At 43.6% G+C, this 23,391-nt stretch overlaps 2 protein-coding genes across 2 annotated transcripts; both read left to right on the top strand.

The window, feature by feature from the left end:
• Positions 1 to 1,049: 1,049 nt before the first annotated feature.
• Positions 1,050 to 3,596, top strand: LOC118399425 (protein rapunzel-like). Its single transcript, XM_035795485.2, has 2 exons — positions 1,050 to 1,208; positions 2,132 to 3,596. The coding sequence occupies exon 2, from the start codon at positions 2,150 to 2,152 to the stop codon at positions 2,825 to 2,827; it is 678 nt and encodes a 225-aa protein (XP_035651378.1). The 5' UTR covers positions 1,050 to 1,208; positions 2,132 to 2,149; the 3' UTR covers positions 2,828 to 3,596.
• Positions 3,597 to 5,782: 2,186 nt separating this feature from the next.
• LOC118399424 (krev interaction trapped protein 1) lies at positions 5,783 to 21,882 on the top strand. The gene is made up of 17 exons (XM_035795484.1): positions 5,783 to 5,980; positions 6,532 to 6,710; positions 7,603 to 7,759; positions 7,913 to 8,005; positions 10,880 to 11,009; positions 11,567 to 11,810; positions 14,087 to 14,202; positions 14,484 to 14,627; positions 14,847 to 15,003; positions 18,526 to 18,633; positions 18,737 to 18,893; positions 19,036 to 19,187; positions 19,423 to 19,589; positions 19,753 to 19,840; positions 19,932 to 20,138; positions 21,270 to 21,386; positions 21,588 to 21,882. Exons 2-17 carry the CDS (start codon positions 6,609 to 6,611, stop codon positions 21,675 to 21,677), a joined length of 2,229 nt encoding a protein of 742 aa, XP_035651377.1. The 5' UTR covers positions 5,783 to 5,980; positions 6,532 to 6,608; the 3' UTR covers positions 21,678 to 21,882.
• The last annotated feature ends 1,509 nt before the right edge of the window (positions 21,883 to 23,391 follow it).

Here is a 23,391-nt window from a genome sequence, read left to right as displayed (position 1 = left end):
ACGTCTTCCGCCGAAGTTGGATCCTCTTCTTGTTCGGATGGCTTTCGGCGTCGCCGGTCTTCTAGCCATCATCGATCCACTTCTCATTTTCCATTTGTTTGGTCTTGTTTCCCACACACCTGGTTTCAATTCCATCATTACATGTTGTGTATTTAACCCTCTGTTCCCCCCATGTCCTTGTCTGGAATTGTTTATTGTAAGTGCTTATGCACGTTATTCTGGTGTGCGTCGGGTTTTGTAACCATTGTATTGATCGTTCTGTTTATGGTGATATTCATTTTTAAACTGCCCCGTTGTAACACAGTTTTGCTCTCCTGCGCCTGACTTCTCTGCCGCCAGTACGCACCACTTACAGGTATAAATCATTTCACATTCCTTATATTAAGCAAACCAGACAGCACAATTTTTTTATTTTTTTTATTTATTTATGGATCCAACATTTACACACCAACACTCAGACATAATTTACAAACGAAGCATTTGTGTTTAGTGAGTCCACCAGATCATAGGCAGTAGGGATGACGAGGGATATTCTCTTGATAAGTGTGTGAATTTGACCATTTTCTTGTTCCTGTCCTCAGACTCCTGGAGCGGGCCAGCCATTTAAAATATAACAAGTACTTTTGATTGTCAGGGAAAATGTATGGAGCAAAAAGTGCATTATTTTCTTTCGGAATGTAGTGGAGTAGTAGTAAAAGTTGTCAAAAATAGAAATATTAAAGTGCAAAAAAAACATCAACTTAAAAATTATTTTTACTGAAGTACTTTACTCGACTGGCGTGTGTGTGTGTGTGTGAGAGAGAGATAGAACGTTGTGGTGTGGTGTGTTGGTTGAGTACTGTGAAAGCAGAAAATAAAGAATGGCCATGCAAATATGAACATAGATATATTATATTCTGATGGATTCCCCCTACCCTTATCCCTACATTCCCTACAACACTATAAAACAAGTATTGCTACTGAAGGTGTGGACGTATTTGATATACCTAAAACAACAGACACCCTGCCTGTCCTCTGTTTGGGTTACAACCATAAAGCAGTCAGCTGCATTTTCCCCTCCATCCAATCAGCACAGCCCGAACAAGAGTCATGTTTCCTCGTTCCTCTGTCCTTATATGGCAGGAAGTAGGCTGGGACTCCAGGAAAATGGTGGCTTGGAAACACTGACAGCTTGTGTGAAGAGAAGTATAACAATAGCTTGAATTCAGGTAAAAATAAGAAATGTAGTAATACATTTGGCTTTGTATTATCTTTTGGGGGTTTATCTGAAAAGGAACACTGTTTAGATATATTTAATTCAAAAGGGAAATCAGTGGTTCATGATACACGTTTGTGGTTGGAGATACAGGAAATGAATTTAGTTAGACCAAAATGAATGTGATTTACTAATGGCAAAAGAATCTCTGAATTGATGAAAATTGGCATGGGCCTTCATCATTTTGTTAATCTTTAGAAAAACTTGCACTGTAATAGGAGATCAATGATCGTACTTAACGTACCCTAGAGACACCCACTGATCTTCCTGATTTTTTTTCTGCATTGCCGGCTTGGGCATGATGAGTAAGAGCTAAGCTATGAACTATGATTATAAATGTTTTGTGTGTTTGGCCACAGCCACACATATCAGTTGGTGTACATGAACAGGACAGCAGCCACTCCCTTTAAACCAGTTACCCAAATGGATGTCTGTGTGGGGTTTTGAATTTAGAAGCATTCTATGCCCTGTATTTGAATGAAATACTCTACTTGATTAGAACTGATCATTCATAGACATAAATATGAAATTACTTTTTGCCCTGGCCTATAGACGTGTTGCTTGCTACACAACTAGGGGCTTTATGAGTGGTGTCACTCAGGAGTATTACGACTGTAACTTGATACCTGAAGCTAAAAGACACAGTGACATAATGCATATATAGAATGTAACTTGAACTAAGATGCCTGATTTTGCCTGCAGCATTAAAAGTAATAAGATTTGAATTCTACTGAAACATTGGTCAATCCCCCATCTACAAGAAAAACAGAAACAGTTCAGTTCATTGTCTACTCTTACAACAGCCTGACAGTGTCTGCTCTGCTCTGCTCTGTCTGTCTGTCTGTCTGTCTGTCTGTCTTGCTCACTGTTTGTCAGAGTCAGAAGCTCACAGCGATGGCGGATGCCGGGCAAATCAGAAAGACAGCGGTCAAGGTGCTGGGCTGCGTGGAGAAAGTATCCTCTTTCGCCTCGTCCATCAACCCCCTCTTCGGCATCGTCTCCTCCCTGGTGGGGGTGGTGCGCATAGGCCTGGTGGGCGATGAGGCGCACGCCCTGGACAAGGACTTCCAGGTGGTGCACGGCAAGCTGGAGAGCATCTCTGCGAAGAACCGCCAGTGCCTGCGGCAGATTCGTGTGGACGAGGTCAATGAGACATTTGGTAAGTATGAGGAGTACATCAAGCACCAGTACGCCGCCTTCAGCTCCATGGTGGCATTGGTGAGGAAGGACCCAGAGGGAGCGCGGCGCCACATGGCAAACTTCGAGTGGGTCTATGAGAGGGACAAGAGCGACCTGAGCCTGGACGTGTACTACCGGGGAGTAATGGGCACCGGGTCGGTGTTCGGAAGGCCCCTGCTGAAGGTGTACCTGGAGCACTGCAACGGAGACCGCAGGGTCATGGAGCACTGGTGCTCCCAGGTGGGACACCTGTTCCACATCGGCCTGATCTCCCTCATGGCCTACACAGCGGTGACAGAGGACGACGAGGACGAGGTGCGAGAGAAGTGGACCAAGCGTGTGGAGGACATCCAAGCCAAGATGCAGGAGGTTTTGAGTCAGTGCAAAGAGTAGGAGAGGAGTCTTCCCTAAAGCTTGGAGAAGGGGAGAGGTGGGGGCCCTGTCCAGAAATTACCCTTACTCCCAGTCCTGGAGTGCTACCGGGTGTGTAGTATGTCCTGGGTGTTCCTACCCTGCTCTAATATATCTGATTCTACTAATCAGCTGCTGATAATGGGCCTAATTAGCTAAACCAGGTATGTTAGAGTAGGGATGGAATAAAAGCCTGCAGACCCAGTAGCTATTCAGTAAAAAGTCACCCCTGCTCTAACTCCTTTTTAGAACTGGATAGGTACAAGCAATATCGCTGTAGATCCATCTTGCTCTATGAGAGGCAAGGTGGAATTTTTTGCCAAACATTTCTTTGACCTGTCCAATTTACTGTGATCAACACAAGTGCCAAGGGGTAGGGGCTAGGGGTTGATTCTTGACAGGGTCAACGATTTGAGGGGAGGTTAGGTGGGTGAGAAGTGGAGTTTGGTCGTTAAAACTGTGGAGAAGAGGTTCGTTCCCACTTTCTCAGCAACCAGACTCATACAAGTGGACCAAGTAAAGCAAGGAAATCATGTATTATGAATAGATGGGAAACTAAATTCACAGTAAAAGCAATCAAATGTATTGTCATTTATTTGGGTCAACTGAACTCTGTTGTTGTGGCAATAGTTCCAAATTTGAACTTGTGATCATACTGCCTTATATTAGCCTACCTGTCAATACATTCTCTGACTGTCCGTTAATGTTTTATACACTGTCTTCAATAAACAAGTCTATATTATGACCCATATTACAGTATGCACAATAATCATTTGACTGAAACACTAGTATCTATCTCTCGCTCTGTTTGCTCTGTTTGCTATGTGGCCAATGATGTCACCATACATCAGGGGTTTCCAACCTAGGGACTTTCCTTCATTTTAGGGGTACAATTCATAATTGTTTATACCGATCTAAAACGACACAGAAATCTGTGATGCTTTATGCTAGAAACAATGGGTACAATGTCAGATGACGACTGATGCACATGGGAATATCAATCAATCAAATGTAGGCTTTTACAAAGGCCTTTTATAACATTTGGGGCCGGCAGGTAGCCTAGTGGTTAGAGCACTGGGCCAGTAACCGAAAGGTTGCTGGATCGAATCCCTGAGCTGACAAGGGAATAATCTGTCGTTCTGGCCCTGAACAAGGCAGCTAACCCAGTGTTCCCCGGTAGGCTGTCATTGTAAATAAGAATTTGTTCTTAACTGACTTGCCTAGTTCAATAAAGGTAAAAAATAAAAAATAACAGTGAGCAATGCAGATGTAGAAGCATGGTGCCTAGGAATAGCTCCCTAGAAAGCCAGAAACCTAGAGAGGAACCAGGCTGTGAGGGGTGGCCAGGCTGTGCCGGGTGGATATTATAAGAGTGGATGGCCATTAAGGCCAGATCAATGTTCAAATGTTCATAGATGACAAGCAGGGTCAAATAATAATCACAGTGGTTGTAGATGGTGCAACAGGTCAGCAACTCAGGAGTAAATGTCAGTTGGTTTTTCATAGCTGAGCATTCAGAGGTTGAGACAGCAGGTGAGGGAGAGAGAGGGTCAAATACAGCAGGCCTGGCACAAGGTAGCAACATTTCACCAGATAGGACAGACTGACCCTAGCCCCCTGGCACATAGACTATAGCAGGATAACTACTGGAGGCTGAGACGGGGTCAGGGGACACTGTGGCCCTGTCCGATGATATCCCTGGACAGGGCCAACCAGGCAGAATATAAACCCTCCCACTTTGCCAAAGTACAGCCCCCACACCACTAGAAGGATATCAACGGACCACCAATTTACTGCCCTGAGACTAGACGAGGCTGAGTATAGTCCACAAAGTTCTCCTCCACCGCACGACCCGAGGGGGTGCAAAACCAGACAGGAAGATCATGTCAGTGACTCATCCCACTCAAGTCGAGTATAGCGGAAAAAAGCCTGACATGACGCACCCCTCCTAGGGACGGCATGGAAGAGCACTAGTAAGCCAGTGAATCAGCCTCCGTAATAGGGTCTGAGGCAGAGATATACTTGATATGTTTGGCAAAAGAAAGATCAGGGTCCAGAGTAACGCAGAGGTTCTTCACAGTTTTATTTTAGACGACTGAAGCATCAAGATTAATTGTCAGATCAATCAGCATATCTCTTTGATTCTTGGGACCTAGAACTAACATTTCTGTTTTGTCTGAGTTTAAAAGTAAAACATTTGCCGCCATTCACTATTCTCTTTTGTTTGTCTCTGATATTCAGAAACGGAGCTACGACCTAAAGTCGAGGAGTCAAAGAAATTAGACTTTGGGAAGTAATCTTGCACAATAGGTGACTATTAATTGATCAATGCACTTTCTGTAAGAGAATATGTATAATTAAGTTGATGGTTCATGTAAATTATCATACTAAAACACTTGGTAGCAGAATAAGATTTCTGGAAATCGGGTCTAGACTTTATTTTCCTTATCTATTAACATCATTATTATCACCAAATAGCCTACCTAATATATATAATGCGTCTTGTTTAACTTGGTATAATTGCAGGAAATGAGTCTTTAAAAAAAATCATAGGTCCCTCAAATTAAACAAAATCAACCTGGTGTTTGATTCAAATGTGAAAAGGGTGCCCTGTGTAAAAAAGGTTTGGAACACCTGCCATACATAATCTGAAACTAGCAAAAGTGTACCTGGAATTGACTATTTAATATACAAATATTTGGAAACATGCCCGTTCTCACAATTTATACCAGGATTGCCTGAATGCAATCAAATGAATTCAGAACAAAAGTTATGAGTCAAAAGTCACTTGGCCTTATTTCATACCAAAACAAATTACTTTCACATCCAATTTGATTTCTGGATCATTTATTTACATCTGTCTACATTTTCAGAAGAAAAAATATGCGCACTAAGTCCACCCGACCAGCAGAGTTCCCTGTTGTCAAAAGTAGTCAGTATAAGCGCAATGTGACTCTCTTCCATTTCACTTGCTGTGGTCGGCAACCGATGTTATGCTTTTAGGAAATACACAAATATCTGTTTAGAAGTTTGCCGAGCTTATTGTTACTGCGTGTCTATGCCTTATTACACCCGGGAAAATGAAAACACCGACAATTTATACTTTTTGAAGTTTGTGATAGCTCATAATTTCAGGTATGTTTGAAAGCGTTTCTCAAAATGTAACAGTGCGATACCCAAGCCTTCAAGTTATCTGACGTAAAGCTTCACATTTACTTCAAAGGACACAATGAAGCTCAAATGAAAATTCGTGCCGCATAGTACTTTTCATGTTGTATTTTATACTGTATGTGATATCAGCAGTCTTCTAGAGGAAGGCAAAAGTATGCTTGGTTTCCGGGGCGTGACTGTTGTTGTGACAACTTTTGACTTTTGAACGCAATCAAATTTGCCTTTTGAAAAGATTTTCGCCATAATTGTGTTACTATCATTATGCTATTTCATTTTAATGCGTTAAAGTAACAGCCTATGTGATCGTAGATATTACGTAATTAATTTCAAGTTAACAATTTAAAAGTCTTGTCTTTTCAAGATTGATCAGTGATGAGAACCATATCATGTGTAATAGCCTATTTTTAAATAATTAAAAGACACTCTACAATAGAATAGAATATAGATTATTTATGGAATAATCACGTTTTGCTATCTCCCAAATAGATTCTGATGTATTATTTGTAACATTTCAGGCATGGTGCTTCTCACATTCCTCATAAATCAGTCCTTATGTAGGATGCTTGAAAGGGATTGAAGGCAAGTCAACGCCATGGGCAACCAAGACAACTTGGAAGATGTGTTTGTTGCTGTCATTCGTCCAAAGAATCAAGTCAGTCTGAGCTCTAAGGAATATCGGGCTAAAGCCTATGAGGTAAGACTACAGTATATTTCATATGATACAGTAGCGACCATGCAACATCGAGCAACCTCATCCAGAGGTTAGGATCTCTTTGCATAACAGCAAGGGTTTGGAATGACAGTCGCAGAGTACTGTGTTTGTGTCCCAGTCTGGGCTACCTCCTGAATTTGTTACATTGTTTTCAGAAGTGGGATACACATTTCATATACAGTTTAAGTTACACTGCGAGTAGCAGACTATGGTTAATGCAAAGTGTCAATGCCTTTATTAGTACATTTAGTGTAAGGAGGCTCAGTTTTGCAAAGCTCCTTGGAAGTTCATAGTTCTGGAGTGTGGCTTGATCCTGAGTGGCGCAGTGGTCTAAGGCAGTGCTACAGGCATCACTACAGACCCGGGTTTGATCCCGGGCTGTATTACAACCGGCCGTGATCGGGAGTCCCATAGGGCAGCGCACAATTGGTCCAGCGTCAGCTGGGTTAGGGGAGGGTTTGGCCCGTGTAGCCCTTCATTGTTAAGAAGAATTTGCTATTAACTGACTTACCTAGTTAAATAAAGGTTAAATAAGAAATATACAAATATTACCATATCATCAACCCCAAATCTGCTTCAATATAATATAATAATAATATATGCCATTTAGCTGACGCTTTTATCCAAAGCGACTTACAGTCATGTGTGCATACATTTTACGTATGGGTGGTCCCGGGAATCGAACCCACTACCCTGGCGTTACAAGCGCCATGCTCTACCAACTGAGCCACAGAAGGACCATCATTTTACTTTAACCCAAATATTGTTCATGGCCAATTACACTTTTTTTAGCTTATGGTTTGATTTCAGAAATGTATTTCTCGTTCAGTTTATGTTCCCCATCCTCATGGGTAACCTATTACCCATCCTTTAGATCCTGTTGATAGAAGTTCCTTTGGAAGGAAAAGAGAAGAAACGGAAGAAAGTCTTACTGGCGACCAAAATCCAAGCGAGTGGGGACACAGCCAGATCCATTTTGGATTATGTAGACGAAATGACTAAACCCATATCTAACAACCAGGGTTTTATTGGTAAATAAATACATCTTTGCTACTTTTCTGTAATTATGGTATCTTTCCAGGTTTGGATGTGAATCGTTTGTTAATGTAAAATATTTATGAAGAGTAGAAAGACATTTGAAATAACAAATTGTGTCAGAGCACTGATCCTGTTGTTCATCACAGGAAAGCGTGTGGTGCACATGAAGAAATTCCCTCTCGATGTTGACAAAGAAGGGAAAGATGTCTCCCTCTTTATTGTGCCAGTCAATGTCAAAGGTAAGACTTGCCACTAACTTGGCAGCACATAACACATAAAGGCGTACAATGATTATAAATGTTAGAAATGCTCTTTAATTATATACAGTAGGGTCCTGAGTTATTGGATCCCTTGATAAAGATTAGCAAAAAAAAAAGACTGTATAAAATGAATTATGCAAATACTGAGCTACAGTGGGGCAAAAAAGTATTTAGTCAGCCACCAATTGTGCAAGTTCTCCCACTTAAAAAAATGAGAGAGGCCTGTAATTTTCATCATAGGTACACTTCAACTATGACAGACAAAATGAGGGAAAAAAATCCAGAAAATCACATTGTAGGATTTTTAATGAATTTATTTGCAAATTATGGTGGAAAATAACTATTTGGTCACCTACAAACAAGCAAGATTTCTGGCTCTCACAGACCTGTAACTTCTTCTTTAAGAGGCTCCTCTGTCCTCCACCTGTTACCTGTATTAATGGCACCTGTTTGAACTTGTTATCAGTATAAAAGACACCTGTCCACAACCTCAAACAGTCACACTCCAAACTCCACTATGGCCAAGACCAAAGAGCTGTCAAAGGATACCAGAAACAAAATTGTAGACCTGCACCAGGCTGGGAAGACTGAATCTGCAATAGGTAAGCAGCTTGGTTTGAAGAAATCAAGTGTGGGAGCAATTATTAGGAAATGGAAGACATACAAGACCACTGGTAATCACCCTCGATCTGGGGCTCCACGCAAAATCTTACCCCGTGGGGTCCAAATGATCACAAGAAGGGTGAGCTAAAATCCCAGAACCACACGGGAGGACCTAGTGAATGACCTGCAGAGAGTTGGGACCAAAGTAACAAAGCCTACCATCAGTAACACACTACGCCGCCAGGGTGTAAAATCCTGCAGTGCCAGACGTGTCCCCCTGCAAAAGCCAGTACATGTCCAGGCCCGTCTGAAGTTTGATTGAGAGCATTTGGATGATCCAGAAGAAGATTGGGAGAATGTCATATGGTCAGATGAAACCAAAATAGAACTGTTTGGTAAAAACTCAACTCGTCGTGTTTGGAGGACAAAGAATGCTGAGTTGCATCCAAAGAACACCATACCTACTGTGAAGCATGGGGGTGGAAACATCATGCTTTGGGGGTGTTTTTCTGCAAAGGGACCAGGACAACTGAAAGAATGAATGGGGCCATGTATCGTGAGATTTTGAGTGAAAACCTCCTTCCATCAGCAAGGGCATTGAAGATGAAACGTGGCTGGGTCTTTCAGCATGACAATGATCCCAAACACACCGCCCGGGCAATGAAGGAGTGGCTTCGTAAGAAGCCTTTCAAGGTCCTGGAGTGGCCTAGCCAGTCTCCAGATCTCAACCCCATAGAAAATCTTTGGAGGGAGTTGAAAGTCCGTGTTGCCCAGCAACAGCCCCAAAACATCACTGCTCTAGAGGAGATCTGCATGGAGGAATGGGCCAAAATACCAGCAACCGTGTGTGAAAAGCTTGTGAAGACTTACAGAAAACGTTTGACCTCTGTCATTGCCAACAAAGGGTATATAACAAAGTATTGAGATAAACTTTTGTTATTGACCAAATACTTATTTTCCACCATAATTTGCAAATAAATTCATAAAAAATCCTACAATGTGATTTTCTGGATTTTTTTACTTCTCATTTTGTCTGTCATAGTTGAAGTGTACCTATGATGAAAATTACAGGCCTCTCATCTTTTTAAGTGGGAGAACTTGCACAATTGGTGGCTGACTAAATACTTTTTTGCCCACTGTATATGTATGCTAAAAAAAGGAAACATTTTATTATTTTATACTAATACAAATTACTCAGATAAATAGATTTTGTTTAAGAAGTAATAATAAAAATTTAAAAAATATCAAAGATGGGGTCAGAATTATTGGATCTGCTGTTTTCTATACCCCAGCACCCGCCCCTTGCGAGGACCATGACACTGGGCCTTTTTCTAAAATGTTTTTTTTTTTAAATTGGAGAAGACATTTGGAGGGATCTTAGATCCTTCCTCCATGCAGAATCTTTCCAGATTCTAGATATCCTTCGCCTGCGCTTATGGACTGCCTTCTTTAATTCAAAAGAAAGGTTTTCAATGGGGTTCAATTCTGGAGAATAGGATTGCCATTGCAAAAGTTTGACTTTGTGATCAATTGACCATTTCTTTGTGGATTTTGATGTGTGCTTGGGGTTATTGTCTTGCTGGAAGATCCACTTGTGGCCAAGTTTCAGCCTACTGGGAGAGGCAACCAGGTTTTTGGCTCAAATGTCCTGGTACTTGGTAGTTCACGATGCCGTTGACCTTAACAAGTGCAAAATAGCCCCATGACATCAAAGATCATCCACCATATTTAACATTTAGGATGAGGAATCTTCTGTCTATGCATTGTTCTTTCAAAGGCCAAATGCACCGCTGGTGTGTGTGGCCAAAGACCTTTATTTTCGTGTCATATGACCAGGTTCAGGAGGCTGAAACTTGTCTGCAAGTTGATTTTCCAGCAAGACGATAACCCCAAGCACGCATCAAAAACCAATAATTTTGACGTATCTTTTTATTATTTGTTAAACAAATATTGTATTAGCAATTGTATTAGTATAAAATTATATATATATATATATATATATATATATATATATATATATATATATATATTGCATACAATATAGCTCAGTATTTGTATTATTTAATACTATATAAAAAAAACTTATTTTTTGCTCCTTTATTGAGGGATACAATAATTCCGGACCCCACTGTAAGTGAAAGTGTTATTCCACTTTTGTCTGGTGTACTTTTTAAACCATTCCTAATAATATAGTTTAGCTAGCAATGTTTTTTTTATTGTTGTGTGCTGCTTACTGGTCTTTCTGAACAGATAACAGCAAGCCTATCTACAGCCCTGGTAGCCCCAGTTTTTACTGCCTGCAGGATATCATACGTGTGTGTAGCGAGACCAGTGCTCACTTCTCCCCCATCACCTCAAAGATGCTCCTGGCCTTGGACAAGTAAGTCTTTGTCTATGATTTCATATTGAAGTCATGTAGCAGGCACCCTGATCCAGTGTGACTTACTGTTTCTGGTGTGTATCAGAGAGCTGAAAATCAGTGTATATGGTAGCATCACTTACTGTACCATCTGCATGTCTGTTGTATTTAGGCCACTTCAGGGTCGGTAGGTAGCTCAGAGGTAAGAGAGGTGGACCGGTAACAGGAAGGTTGTAGGTTTAATTCTCGGGCCGGTCGATGAAAAAAGTGGGGAACTAGATTGGTTACTGAAGGGCTGCTGGTTTCAGATCATTAATACTATCCACTACTGTTGTGCCCTTGAGCAAGGCACTTAACCCCACTGCACTGTGACTGTCGTTGTGCTGCTTCCAGCCTCCTGTGAGTTTGTGGTGTCTGGGGAGTTGGGATTGGGAATAACAAAATATATTTAAAGCGATTTACAATGCAGTGAGTGGCACATAGTAGATAATTCACCCACCACAGAGACATTGGTGAACCTTACCAGAACGTCACCTACTAAACCTTGACCTTTGAACTTGTCCACCTGCCTTATCCAGGTGGCTGGCAGAGCAGCACACCATGCCTCACGCCGTTCCAGCTCTGTTCCGGCCCACGCCGGCGGACCGAGTCAAGACCAACGTGAGTAACCCTGCCTACATCAGAGAGGGCAAACCCAGTGACGGGGGTTTGCACATGGGTTACACTGCCTTGGAAATCAAGAGCAAGATGCTGTCACTGGAGAAGGCTGACATGTGCATTCAGAACCCTCTCTACGGCTCAGACCTGCAGTATACCAACCGGGTGAGTGCCCTTTGCCCACATATGTTTATTTTTATTTTTAGGGGGTAGATCAGCTTTACAGATAGATTGTAGCTTCCATCAATGTAATTGTCTACATCATTTTCAATCCCCCATATATATATATGTATACGGTGACTTGCGAAAGTATTCGGCCCCCTTGAACTTTGCGACCTTTTGCCACATTTCAGGCTTCAAACATAGAGATATAAAACTGTATTTTTTTGTGAAGAATCAACAACAAGTGGGACACAATCATGAAGTGGAACGACATTTATTGGATATTTCAAACTTTTTTAACAAATCAAAAACTGAAGAATTGGGCGTGCAAATACTTTCGAATACTTTCGCAAGGCACTGTATATATATTTACTTATTTATTCTATTTATTTATAAATATATACAGTACCAGTCAGAAGTTTGGACTCATTCAAGGGTTTTTCTTTATTTGTACTATTTTCTAAATTGTAGAATAATAGTGAAGTCATCAAAACTATGAAATAACACATGTGGAATCATGTAGAAACCAAAAAAGTCTTAAACAAATCAAAATATTTTATATTTGAGATTCTTTAAAGTAGCCACCCTTTGCCTTGATTACAGCTTTGCACACTCTTGGCACACTCTTCTCTCAACATATATAAACTCAGCAAAAAAAGAAACGTCCCTTTTTCAGAACCCTGTCTTTCAAAGATAATTTGTAAAAATCCAAATAACTTCACAGATCTTCATTTAAAGGATTTGAACTCTGTTTCCCATGCTTGTTCAATGACCCATACACAATTAATGAACATGCACCTGTGGAACGGTCTTTCAGACACTAACAGCTTACAGATGGTAGGCAATTAAGGTCACAAGGACTCTGAAAAATACCAAAAGAAAGATGCTCAGGATCCCTGCTCATCTGCGTGCATGTGTCTTAGGCATGCTGCAAGGAGGCATGAGGACTGCAGATGTGGCCAGGGCAGTAAATTGCAATGTCCATAATGTGAGACACCTAAGACAGCGCTACACAGACACAGGACGGACAGCTGATCATCCTCACAGTGGCAGACCACGTGTAGCAACACCTGCCCAGGATCGGTACATCTGAACATCACACCTGCGGGACAGGTACAGGATGGCAACAACAACTGCCCGAGTTACACCAGGAACGCACAATCCCTCCATCAGTGCTCAGACTATCTGTAATAGGCTGAGAGAGGCTGGACTGAGGGCTTGTAGGCCTGTTGTAAGGCAGGTCCTCACCAGACATCACAGGCAACAACATCGCCTATGGGCACAAACCCACTGTCAATGGACCAGACAGGTCTGGCAAAAAGTGCTCTTCACTGATGAGTTGCCGTTTTGTCTTATCAGGGGTGATGGTCGGATTCGTGTTTATCGTCAAAGGAATGAGGCCTGTACTCTGGAGCGGGATCGATTTGGAGGTGGAGGGTCTGTCATGGTCTGGGCCGGTGTGTCACAGCATCATCGGACTGAGCTCGTTGTCATTGCAGGCAATCTCAACGCTGTGCGTTACAGGGAAGACATCCTCCTCCCTCATGTGGTACCCTTCCTGCAGGCTCATCCTGACATGACCCTCCAGCAAGCCACCAGACAATGCAATCTGCTCGTTCTGTTCGTGATTTCCTGTAAGACAGGAATGTCAGTGTTCTGCCATGGTCAGCGAAGAGCCCGGATCTCAATCCCATTGAGCACGTGTGCGACCTTGTTGGATTGGCAGGTGAGGGCTAGGGCTAGGGCTAGGGCCATTCCTGGACCTGTGACCAAAAACAAGCTACATATGGACATTACCAAAATAAATGATCTAATGACTCTTTGCAGCAAAATCTGCAGAGCTGGGAAGGTTGTATCCCCCATATATATAACATTCTATAGGTTGCAAGAATTTTGTATAATAATTTAAAGTTTTGAAAACAGCTTCGTTTTACGTATCAGTTCATAATCCATGTGCTGTGGAATCGGTACGTCAAAACAATCTCTTCCCCACTATTTTGCAATCTATATGGCACAGCTGTAATTTTTTTGGTCTTTAAATGAAACTGGTATATATATGTTTTATTCATCACAATTTACTTGAACCAATTTGTCTTTAATGATAGCGTTTTTTCCAATCCTTATCCTCTCCGGAGAGATGACTTACAAGACAGTTCACATTTTTGTTTTAGCCCTGCACTGATATACTTTTATTTTACACAGTAATACTTTGTATCATCATCAAAATATTTGAACATAAACTAGTGTTTACGTATCCTCTCTATTTTTGCCATTTCTAGGTGGACAAAGTTATCATCAACCCTTACTTTGGCCTTGGTGCTCCGGATTACTCTAAAATCCAGATCCCTAAGAGAGAAAAGTGGCAGCACGGCTCTAACAGTGTGACAGAGGACAAGTGAGTGAGCATCCCAAAATTTTACTTCAAAACAACTTCATGCATTTTCCAGAACAGGGTTCAAATAGTATATGTTTTCCTTCAAATAGTTTGAGCATGTCTGGAGTGCCAAATGGGCAACATTTGCACATTTGGGACAATTCCATCTGTTCCATTGCACCAGGCAACCTCAATCAAGCCCAATTCTGTCTGGCATTCTCTGGATTTTGGGCCTTTTCAAATACTTCATGACATTGTGAAGTCAGTGATTTGAACGGGCCTATTCTCTGTCTCCTCCCTAGGGAGCGTCAGTGGGTGGATGACTTCCCCCTCCACCGCAGTGCCTGTGAAGGCGACACAGAGCTGCTCACCAAGCTCCTGGAAAGTGGCTTCTCAGTCAAACAGCTGGACAGCGACCACTGGGCCCCCATCCATTACGCCTGCTGGTACGTCTCATACGAGGGATGTTGTGTTTTAGCACAGCTGTAGACCAAAACAAGTGGCGGGGCTGCCATTTTGCTGAAAAACAAATCCCAGATTGTAAACCAAGTCCCTAAAGTAAATGTTAAGTCCTCTACGGACAATAACGTTTCTATTTATCTTTTTTTTTAATCGAACAGCTATCGTCAAATAAGAGTCAAACTTTGGTGTTGTTTTGAATGTAGGTATGGTAAAGTGGAGGCGACCAAGCTACTGCTGGAGAAGGGAAACTGTAACCCCAACCTGCTGAATGGCCAGCTGAGCTCCCCTCTGCACTTTGCTGCTGGAGGGGGCCACTCACAGATAGTACAGCTTCTGCTCCAGCATCCTGAGATAGACCGGGTAAGACTGAGACGGGGGTTGCTAAACCTAACCCTTTTCTTAATGTTAACCTCATACTCCTAACCTGCTACGTTAGTTATCCTAACCTGCTGCCTAAGTTTTGCTAACTTATGAAAAAGTAACTTCGGTATCGAATTGGCGTGAAAATAGTCTTTCTCTTATGGCTAAGTTTATGACTAGGGTTAGACTTCAGCCAGGGTGTGGACATGATGCTAGGGTTAGGGTTACGGCAGGGTGTGGACATGATGCTAGGGTTAGACTTCAGCCAGGGTGTGGACATGATGCTAGGGTTAGGGTTACGGCAGGGTGTGGACATGATGCTAGGGTTAGGGTTACGGAAGGGTGTGGACATGATGCTAGGGTTAGACTTCAGCCAGGGTGTGGACATGATGCTAGGGTTAGACTTCAGCCAGGGTGTGGACATGATGCTAGGGTTAGGGTTACATGATGTTAGGGTTACAGGGTGTGGACATGATGCTGTGGGTTAGGGTTACGGAAGGGTGTGGACATGATGCTAGGGTTAGACTTCAGCCAGGGTGTGGACATGATGCTAGGGTTAGACTTCAGCCAGGGTGTGGACATGATGTTAGGGTTACGGCAGGGTGTGGACATGATGCTAGGGTTAGGGTTACGGCAGGGTGTGGACATGATGCTAGGGTTAGACTTCAGCCAGGGTGTGGACATGATGCTAGGGTTAGGGTTACGGCAGGGTGTGGACATGATGCTAGGGTTAGACTTCAGCCAGGGTGTGGACATGATGCTAGGGTTAGGGTTACGGCAGGGTGTGGACATGATGCTAGGGTTAGGGTTACGGCAGGGTGTGGACATGATGCTAGGGTTAGGGTTACGGCAGGGTGTGGACATGATGCTAGGGTTAGACTTCAGCCAGGGTGTGGACATGATGCTAGGGTTAGACTTCAGCCAGGGTGTGGACATGATGCTAGGGTTAGGGTTACGGCAGGGTGTGGACATGATGCTAGGGTTAGGGTTACGGCAGGGTGTGGACATGATGCTAGGGTTAGGGGGTTGGACGATGCAGGGTGTGGAAATGATGCTAGGGTTAGGGTTGGACGGCAGGGTGTGGACATGATGCTAGGGTTAGGGTGTGGACATGATGCTAGGGTTAGGGTTACGGCAGGGTGTGGACATGATGCTAGGGTTAGGGTTACGGCAGGGTGTGGACGTGATGCTAGGGTTAGGGTTACGGCAGGGTGTGGACATGATGCTAGGGTTAGGGTTACGGCAGGGTGTGGACATGATGCTAGGGTTAGACTTCAGCCAGGGTGTGGACATGATGCTAGGGTTAGGGTTACGGCAGGGTGTGGACATGATGCTAGGGTTAGGGTTACGGCAGGGTGTGGACATGATGCTAGGGTTAGACTTCAGCCAGGGTGTGGACATGATGCTAGGGTTAGGGTTACGGCAGGGTGTGGACATGATGCTAGGGTTAGACTTCAGCCAGGGTGTGGACATGATGCTAGGGTTGGACGATGCTAGGGTTAGGTTACGTGTGGACATGATGCTAGGGTTAGGGTTACGGCAGGGTGTGGACATGATGCTAGGGTTAGGGTTACGGCAGGGTGTGGACATGATGCTAGGGTTAGGGTTACGGCAGGGTGTGGACATGATGCTAGGGTTAGGGTTACGGCAGGGTGTGGACATGATGCTAGGGTTAGGGTTACGGCAGGGTGTGGACATGATGCTAGGGTTAGGGTTACGGCAGGGTGTGGACATGATGCTAGGGTTAGGGTTACGATGCAGGGTTAGACTTCAGTGTGGACATGATGCTAGGGGGTTAGGGGGTGTGGACATGATGCTAGGGTTAGACTTCAGCCAGGGTGTGGACATGATGCTAGGGTTAGGGGGTGTGGACGCTAGGGTTAGGGTTACGGCAGGGTGTGGAAGCTAGGGTTAGACTTCAGGGTGTGGAGATGCTAGGGTTAGGGTTACGGCAGGGTGTGGACGTGAAGCTAGGGTTAGAGCCAGGGTGTGGACATGATGCGGTTAGAAGCTAGGGTGTGGACATGATGCTAGGGTTAGGGTTACGGCAGGGTGTGGACGTGATGCTAGGGTTGAGCCGGGTGTGGACGTGACGCTGGGTTAGACTAGGGGGTGTGGACATGATGCCGGGTTAGACTTCAGATGTGATGCTAGGGTTAGGGTTGAGCCGGGGTGTGGACATGATGCTGTGGGTGTGGACGTGATGCTAGGGGGTTGAGGGTGTGGACATGATGCTAGGGTTAGGGTTATGGACGTGAATGATGCTAGGGTTGAGCCGGGGTATGGACGTGAAGCTAGGGTTGAGCCGGGGACATGTGGACGTGAAGCTAGGGTTAGAGCCGGGGTGTGGACGTGAAGCTAGGGTTGAGCCGATGCTAGGGTTAGGCCAGGGTATGGACGTGAAGCTAGGGTTGACATGATGCCGGGGTATGGACGTGAAGCTAGGGTTAGGTTGAGCCAGGGTGTGGACATGATGCTAGGGTTGAGCCGGGTGTGGACGTGATGCTAGGGTTGAGCCGGGGTATGGACGTGATGCTAGGGTTAGGGTTGAGCCAGGGTGTGGACATGAAGCTAGGATTAGGGTTGAGCCGGGTGTGGACGTGAAGCTAGGGTTGAGCCGGGGGTGTGGACATGATGAAGCTAGGGTTGAGCCGGGGTGTGGACGTGAAGCTAGGGTTGAGCTGGGGGTTACGGCAGGTGTGGACGTGAAGCTAGGGTTGAGCCGGGGTATGGACGTGAAGCTAGGGTTAGGGTTGAGCTTAGGGGTGTGGACGTAAAGCTAGGGTTGAGCCGGGATGTGGACGTGAAGCTAGGGTTGAGCTGGGGTGTGGACGTGAAGCTAGGGTTGAGCCGGGGACATGTGTGGGTTACGGCAGGGTGTGGACGTGAAGCTAGGGTTAGGGTTGAGCTGGGGTGTGGACGTGAAGCTAGGGTTGAGCCGGGGTGTGGACGTGAAGCTAGGGTTAGGGTTAGGGTTGAGCTGGGGTGTGGACGTGAAGCTAGGGTTAGGGTTAGGGTTGAGCTGGGGTGTGGACGTGAAGCTTGGGTTGAGCTGGGGTGTGGACAAGAGCAAAGGGTGGAGAGACAGCAGAAGGCCGTCAGCATGGTTTAAACCTATTTCTAACACAGTTGAATTCCCAATTCAACACCTTAATTTATTTGACCTTTATTTAACTAGGCAAGTCAGTTAAGATCAAAGTCTTATTTTCAATGACAGCCTAGGAACAATGGGTTAACTGCCTGTTCAGGGGTAGAACGACAGATTTGTGCCTCAGGGGTTTGAACTTGCAACCTTCCAGTTACTAGGCTACCCTGCCGTGCTGGAATAAAAGCCTGCACACCCAGTATCTCTCCAAGACCTGAACTGGAGAAGCCTGGTTGAAAACAGTATATCCTCCATCCTATTTGCATGATGGCCACATACTGTGCTGGTACCAGTGGAATATCGTAGTTTAGGACTTCAATATGTTTCCAGTAGTAAGTAGCAGTTAGAAAGTAACTTTGTTTGCTTGTATTTATTAGCACATAGAGGATCAGCAAAAGAGATCGCCCATGCAAATCTGTGAAGAGAACAAGCAGAACGAATGGGAGGAGACAGTGAAACTCCTACAGCAAGCCAATAACAAACCAGTGAGTGTGAAGTGTGTGTGCATGTATGCTACTCCAACAGACTTGTCAAAGGCTTTAATTAAGTTTAGAAATGTATACAAAAAACAGTGCTCTCCTTCTGCAGTACGAGAAGGTGCGCATCTACCGCATGGATGGCTCGTACCGCTCGGTGGAGCTGAAGCACGGCAACAACACATCAGTGCAGCAGATCATGGAGGGCATGCGGCTCTCCAAGGACACCCAGCAGTACTTCACCATCTGGATTTGCTCCGAGAATCTCAGTGAGTCACACATACACAGATTCAAAATGGCCGCCCAATATCTAGGCTTAGGTAGTATATGCTTGTATTTGTAGTATCTCATTTCCAGGCTACCTGTGCTTATTATACCCTTTGTGTGTTTCTGTGTCTTGTCTTCTGTCAGACCTGCAGCTGAAGCCCTACCACAAGCCCCTGCAGCACCTGCGTATCTGGACCGAGATCGTCACTGACCTCACTGTCCTGGACCCCCAGAGGGAGAACCCACAGCTCTTCCTCCGTAGAGATGTCCGTCTGCCCCTCGACATTGAGAAAAAGGTTTGTAACCAATTTGATTTTGATAAACCTTATTACCCCCTTGAGGAAATTCTGCATCTGTAAAGCAAGGATTTGGGATATTGAATATATCAGTGTTTCTCAACTCTGGTTAAGTGAGACCCAGAGGTTGTGCATGCTTTTGTTCCAGCCCAGTAATAATACACCTGATTAAACCGATCAAGGGTTTGGTGTTCAAGTTAATCCATCCATGATTGGCTTTAATCTTCTCCCCCAGATTGAGGACCCCCTGTCCATCCTGATCCTGTTTGACGAGGCCAGACACTGCCTCCTCAAGGGCTTCTTCCCCTCCCCAGACAGCAAGCTGATCACCCTGGCCAGTCTTCTGCTGCAGATCATCTATGGAAACTATGAGAGCAAGAAGCACAAGCAGGGTTTCCTTAAGTAAATATCTTAAATCGGTACCTGAATTGAATCAATTTAGCATAATACTCTTCTTTAAAACTGGTGAAATCTTGGTATGGTATTTGAAGATAAGGTACAGTACATAAACCTGTGATAATATGATATACTATTGACATAACCGTAAATGTTTTGTTTTCAACAGTGAGGAAAACCTGAAATCTATTGTCCCGATATCCAAGGTGAAAAGCAAAGCGCATCATTGGACAAACAGGATTCTTCATGAGTATAAGGTCAGGTTTATTTTCATTATTTAGTTTTTGTGTAATATACATTTATCTGTGGGGTCAAACTCTTACCCTTACTTAATCTTTTCTGCCACAGAACCTCAGTATGAGTGAGGGTGTGAGCAAAGAGATGCACCACCTCCAGAGGCTCTTCCTGCAGAACTGCTGGGACATCCCAACATATGGTGCTGCCTTCTTCACGGGCCAGGTCTTCACCAAGGCTAGCTCCAGCAACCACAAAGTCATCCGCGTCTTCGTGGGTGTCAACACCAAGGGCCTGCACCTCATGAACATGGAGACCAAGGTGCCCCGGGGCTATTTGTTTGTTGGGACCAGAGTATATGTATATAGAGAAAACCAATGGTGGAAAAAGTAAAGGTACCTTAATAGAAAATGACTGAAGTAAAAGTGAAAGTCACCCAGTAAAATACTACTTGAGTAAAAGTCTAAAAGTATTTGGTTTTAAACATACTTAAGTATCAAAAGTAAAAGTATAAATCATTGCAAACCAGACAGCACCATTTTCTTGTTTATATTTTTATTTTTAATTTATGGATAGCCAGGGTCATGCTGCAACCCTCAGACATAATTTACAAACAAAGCATGTTTTTCGTGAGTCTGCCAGGCAGTAGGGATGATCAGCAATAGTCTCTTGATAATTGTGTGAATTAGACCATTTTCCTGTCCCTCTAAGCGTTCAAAATGTAACGAGTACTTTTGGGTGTCAGGCAAAATGTATGGAGTAAAAGTAGATACTTTTCTTTAGGAATGTAGTGAAGTAGCCAAAAATAGAATAGTAAAGTACCCCAAAAGATGACTGAAGTAGTACTTTCAAGTTATTTTACTTTATTATTTTACATCACTGGAGAGAACCTTGTTTAACCATGCAGTATACAGAATACAATAGTATACTAAAACGCATGAAACATACTTCAGAAACATACTTAAGCTGAATGCATTGAGCTGTCTGTTTAATCTATTAGCACACAGCTCAGACAACCATGCATACCCCACAATACATACCACCAGAGGTCTCTTCACAATCCCCAAGTCGGGGAATAGACGATGGGAGGCGCACAGTACAACATAGAGCCATGACTACATGGAACTCTATTCCACATCAGGTAACTGATGCAAGCAGTAGAATAGGATTTTAAAAAACATATAAAAATACCTTATAGAACATATTCATATTCATATGTAATGCAAGTGCATTAATGTGTTTGGACCCCAGGAAGAGTAGCTGCTGCCTTGGGATCCCTAATAAATACAAATACATTCTTATCTACTGGTCACAAAGTAAGCATGGATGTAAATATCTAAATATAGAAAGAGGGCCTCAAAAGTATTGATTTTAAAAGCTTTGTATATTTTTTACATGTTCATGTAAAATGCCCTCTTTTACTGATACTTGTGCATATGTTCTACTGTGTAGGTCCTTCTTATCAGTCTGGGGTATGGCTCTTTCATGTGGCAGCTCGGGCACGCTGATCAGTACTTCCAGATTCACAGTCTGGAAAACAAGATGAACTTCATTGTGCACACCAAACAGGTAACTGTAGGACCTTTCCCAAGTCATTCCAATGGATGTACCTGTGATTATCTTCAATCATGTGTTGTAGCCTGGAAAACAGTGCAGATTGTACGATTTGTAAGAAAATGTTAACCGTAGAGCTGTACGCTAACTTTAGAGTTCAATCTGGGCAATATTACATGAAATGTGTTATTCATGTGCTTCTCTTTTTCTCAATAGGCTGGCCTTATTGTTAAACTGTTAATGAAGTTGAGTGGACAAATGACTCCAAATGACAGAAGTTTAACAGACAAGTATGCATATGGTTGACTCACCTTCGAAGACGATATTATTCCTATGTACTTTATTTGTCGATTGCTTTGCTTTCTTGTATTGGACCATTGCTTTTTTTGTTTCACATTTTGTTTTGTTTCACATTTTGTTTATTTGATATTAAGATTTCTGTAACATTTCATGGTTGTAAATAATGTGTATTTAATGGTTCATCTTAATAAAATGAATAATATGAGTGCAAGTAATTCCTTGTTTTTCTGAAAATACAAGTCCGTCTTATGAACAGATTTTATTTTTTTTATCTGTGTGCATGCAGTGCAGTGCAAAGAAACATTAATTATGCCTAATAAATTAGTCAATCAAAATAGTGTGGTGCCAGGACAATAACCTCTCTCCCTCAACATGGGCGAGACAAAGGAGCTTTATCGTGGAATAGAGGAAATGGAGGGCTGAACACACCCCCATTCACATTGACAGGGCTGTTGTGGATTTGACATAGGCCCTCAGATCCTCAAATAGTTATACAGCTGCACCATTGAGAGCATCTTCACTGGCTACATCACCGCTTGGTATGGCAACTGCTCGGCATCTGATTGCAAGGCGCTACAGGGGTAGTGTGTACGGCCCAGTACATCACTAGGGCATAACTCCCTGCCATCCAGGACCTCTATACCACACATTGTCAGAGGAAGCCCCTTAAAATGATCAAAGTCTTGAGCCACCCAAGCCATTGATTGTTTTCTCTGCTACCGCATGGCAAGCGGTACCGGAACGCCAAGTCTGGGACCAAAAGGCTTCTGAACAACTTCTACCCCCAAGCCACAAGACTGCTGAACTGTTAATATAATGGCAGTGTGGACTATTTACATTGAATCCATTTAGAGAGAGAGTGTGTCTGTGTGTACACACAGTACCAGTCAAAAGTTTGCACACCTACTCATTCAAGTTACTGCACTTTTACGACAGTTTCAAAACCGCATTTTTTGTAAGGTGAGGGTGAATGGGCAAGACAAAAGATTTAAGTGCCTTTGAACAGGGTATGGTAGTGTGAAGAACTACTGTTGGGTTTTGCACGCTCAACAGTTTCCTGTGTGTATCAAGAATTGTCAACCACCCAAAGGACATTCAGCCAACTTGACAACTTTGGGATGCCAGCACCATACCACTGCTGGCTTGCTTCTGAAGCTAAGTAGGGTTGGTCCTGGTCAGTTCCTGGATGGGAGACCAGATACTGCTGGGAGTGGTGTTGGAGGGCCAGTAGGAGGCACTCTTTCCTCTGGTCTAAAATATTGCAATGCCCAGGGCAGTGATTGGGGACACTGCCACCTGTGTAGGGTGCTGTCTTTGAGACGGGATGTTAAACGGGTGTCCTGTCTCTGAGGTCATTAAAGATCCCATGGCACTTATCGTAGGGGTGTTAACCCCGGTGTCCTGGCTAAATTCCCAATCTGGCCCTCAAACCATCACGGTCACCTAATAATCCCCAGTTTACAATTGGCTCATTAATCCCCCTCCTCTCCCCTGTAACTATTCCCCAGGCCATTGCTGCAAATGAGAACATGTTCTCAGTCAATTTACCTGGTAAAATAACAGATAAATAAAATTAATTTGCCAGCATCCCCGTGGAACATTTTCAACAACTTGTGGAGTTAATGACCCAACGAATTCAGGCTGGGCAATACTGAGCGCACTCAATATTAGGAAGGTGTTATTAATGTTTTGTAAACTAAGATCCTGATTGCCTAGTCAC

Source organism: Oncorhynchus keta, chromosome 20 (genome assembly GCF_023373465.1).
Source record: "Oncorhynchus keta strain PuntledgeMale-10-30-2019 chromosome 20, Oket_V2, whole genome shotgun sequence".
Taxonomy (NCBI): Eukaryota; Metazoa; Chordata; class Actinopteri; order Salmoniformes; family Salmonidae; genus Oncorhynchus; species Oncorhynchus keta.
This window is presented reverse-complemented; position numbering and strand designations above follow the sequence as displayed.

What these genes read in the sequence shown, in the direction of transcription:
- LOC118399424 (XM_035795484.1), top strand. Translation starts at nt 6,609, where the DNA reads ATGGGCAACCAAGACAACTTGGAAGATGTGTTTGTTGCTGTCATTCGT. An exon ending in TAACAACCAGGGTTTTATTG is followed by an intron (nt 7,760 to 7,912) that starts GTAAATAAATAC and finishes TGTTCATCACAG; the next exon opens with GAAAGCGTGTGGTGCACATG. An exon ending in AGCAAGCCAATAACAAACCA is followed by an intron (nt 18,634 to 18,736) that starts GTGAGTGTGAAG and finishes CTCCTTCTGCAG; the next exon opens with TACGAGAAGGTGCGCATCTA.
- LOC118399425 (XM_035795485.2), top strand. Translation starts at nt 2,150, where the DNA reads ATGGCGGATGCCGGGCAAATCAGAAAGACAGCGGTCAAGGTGCTGGGC.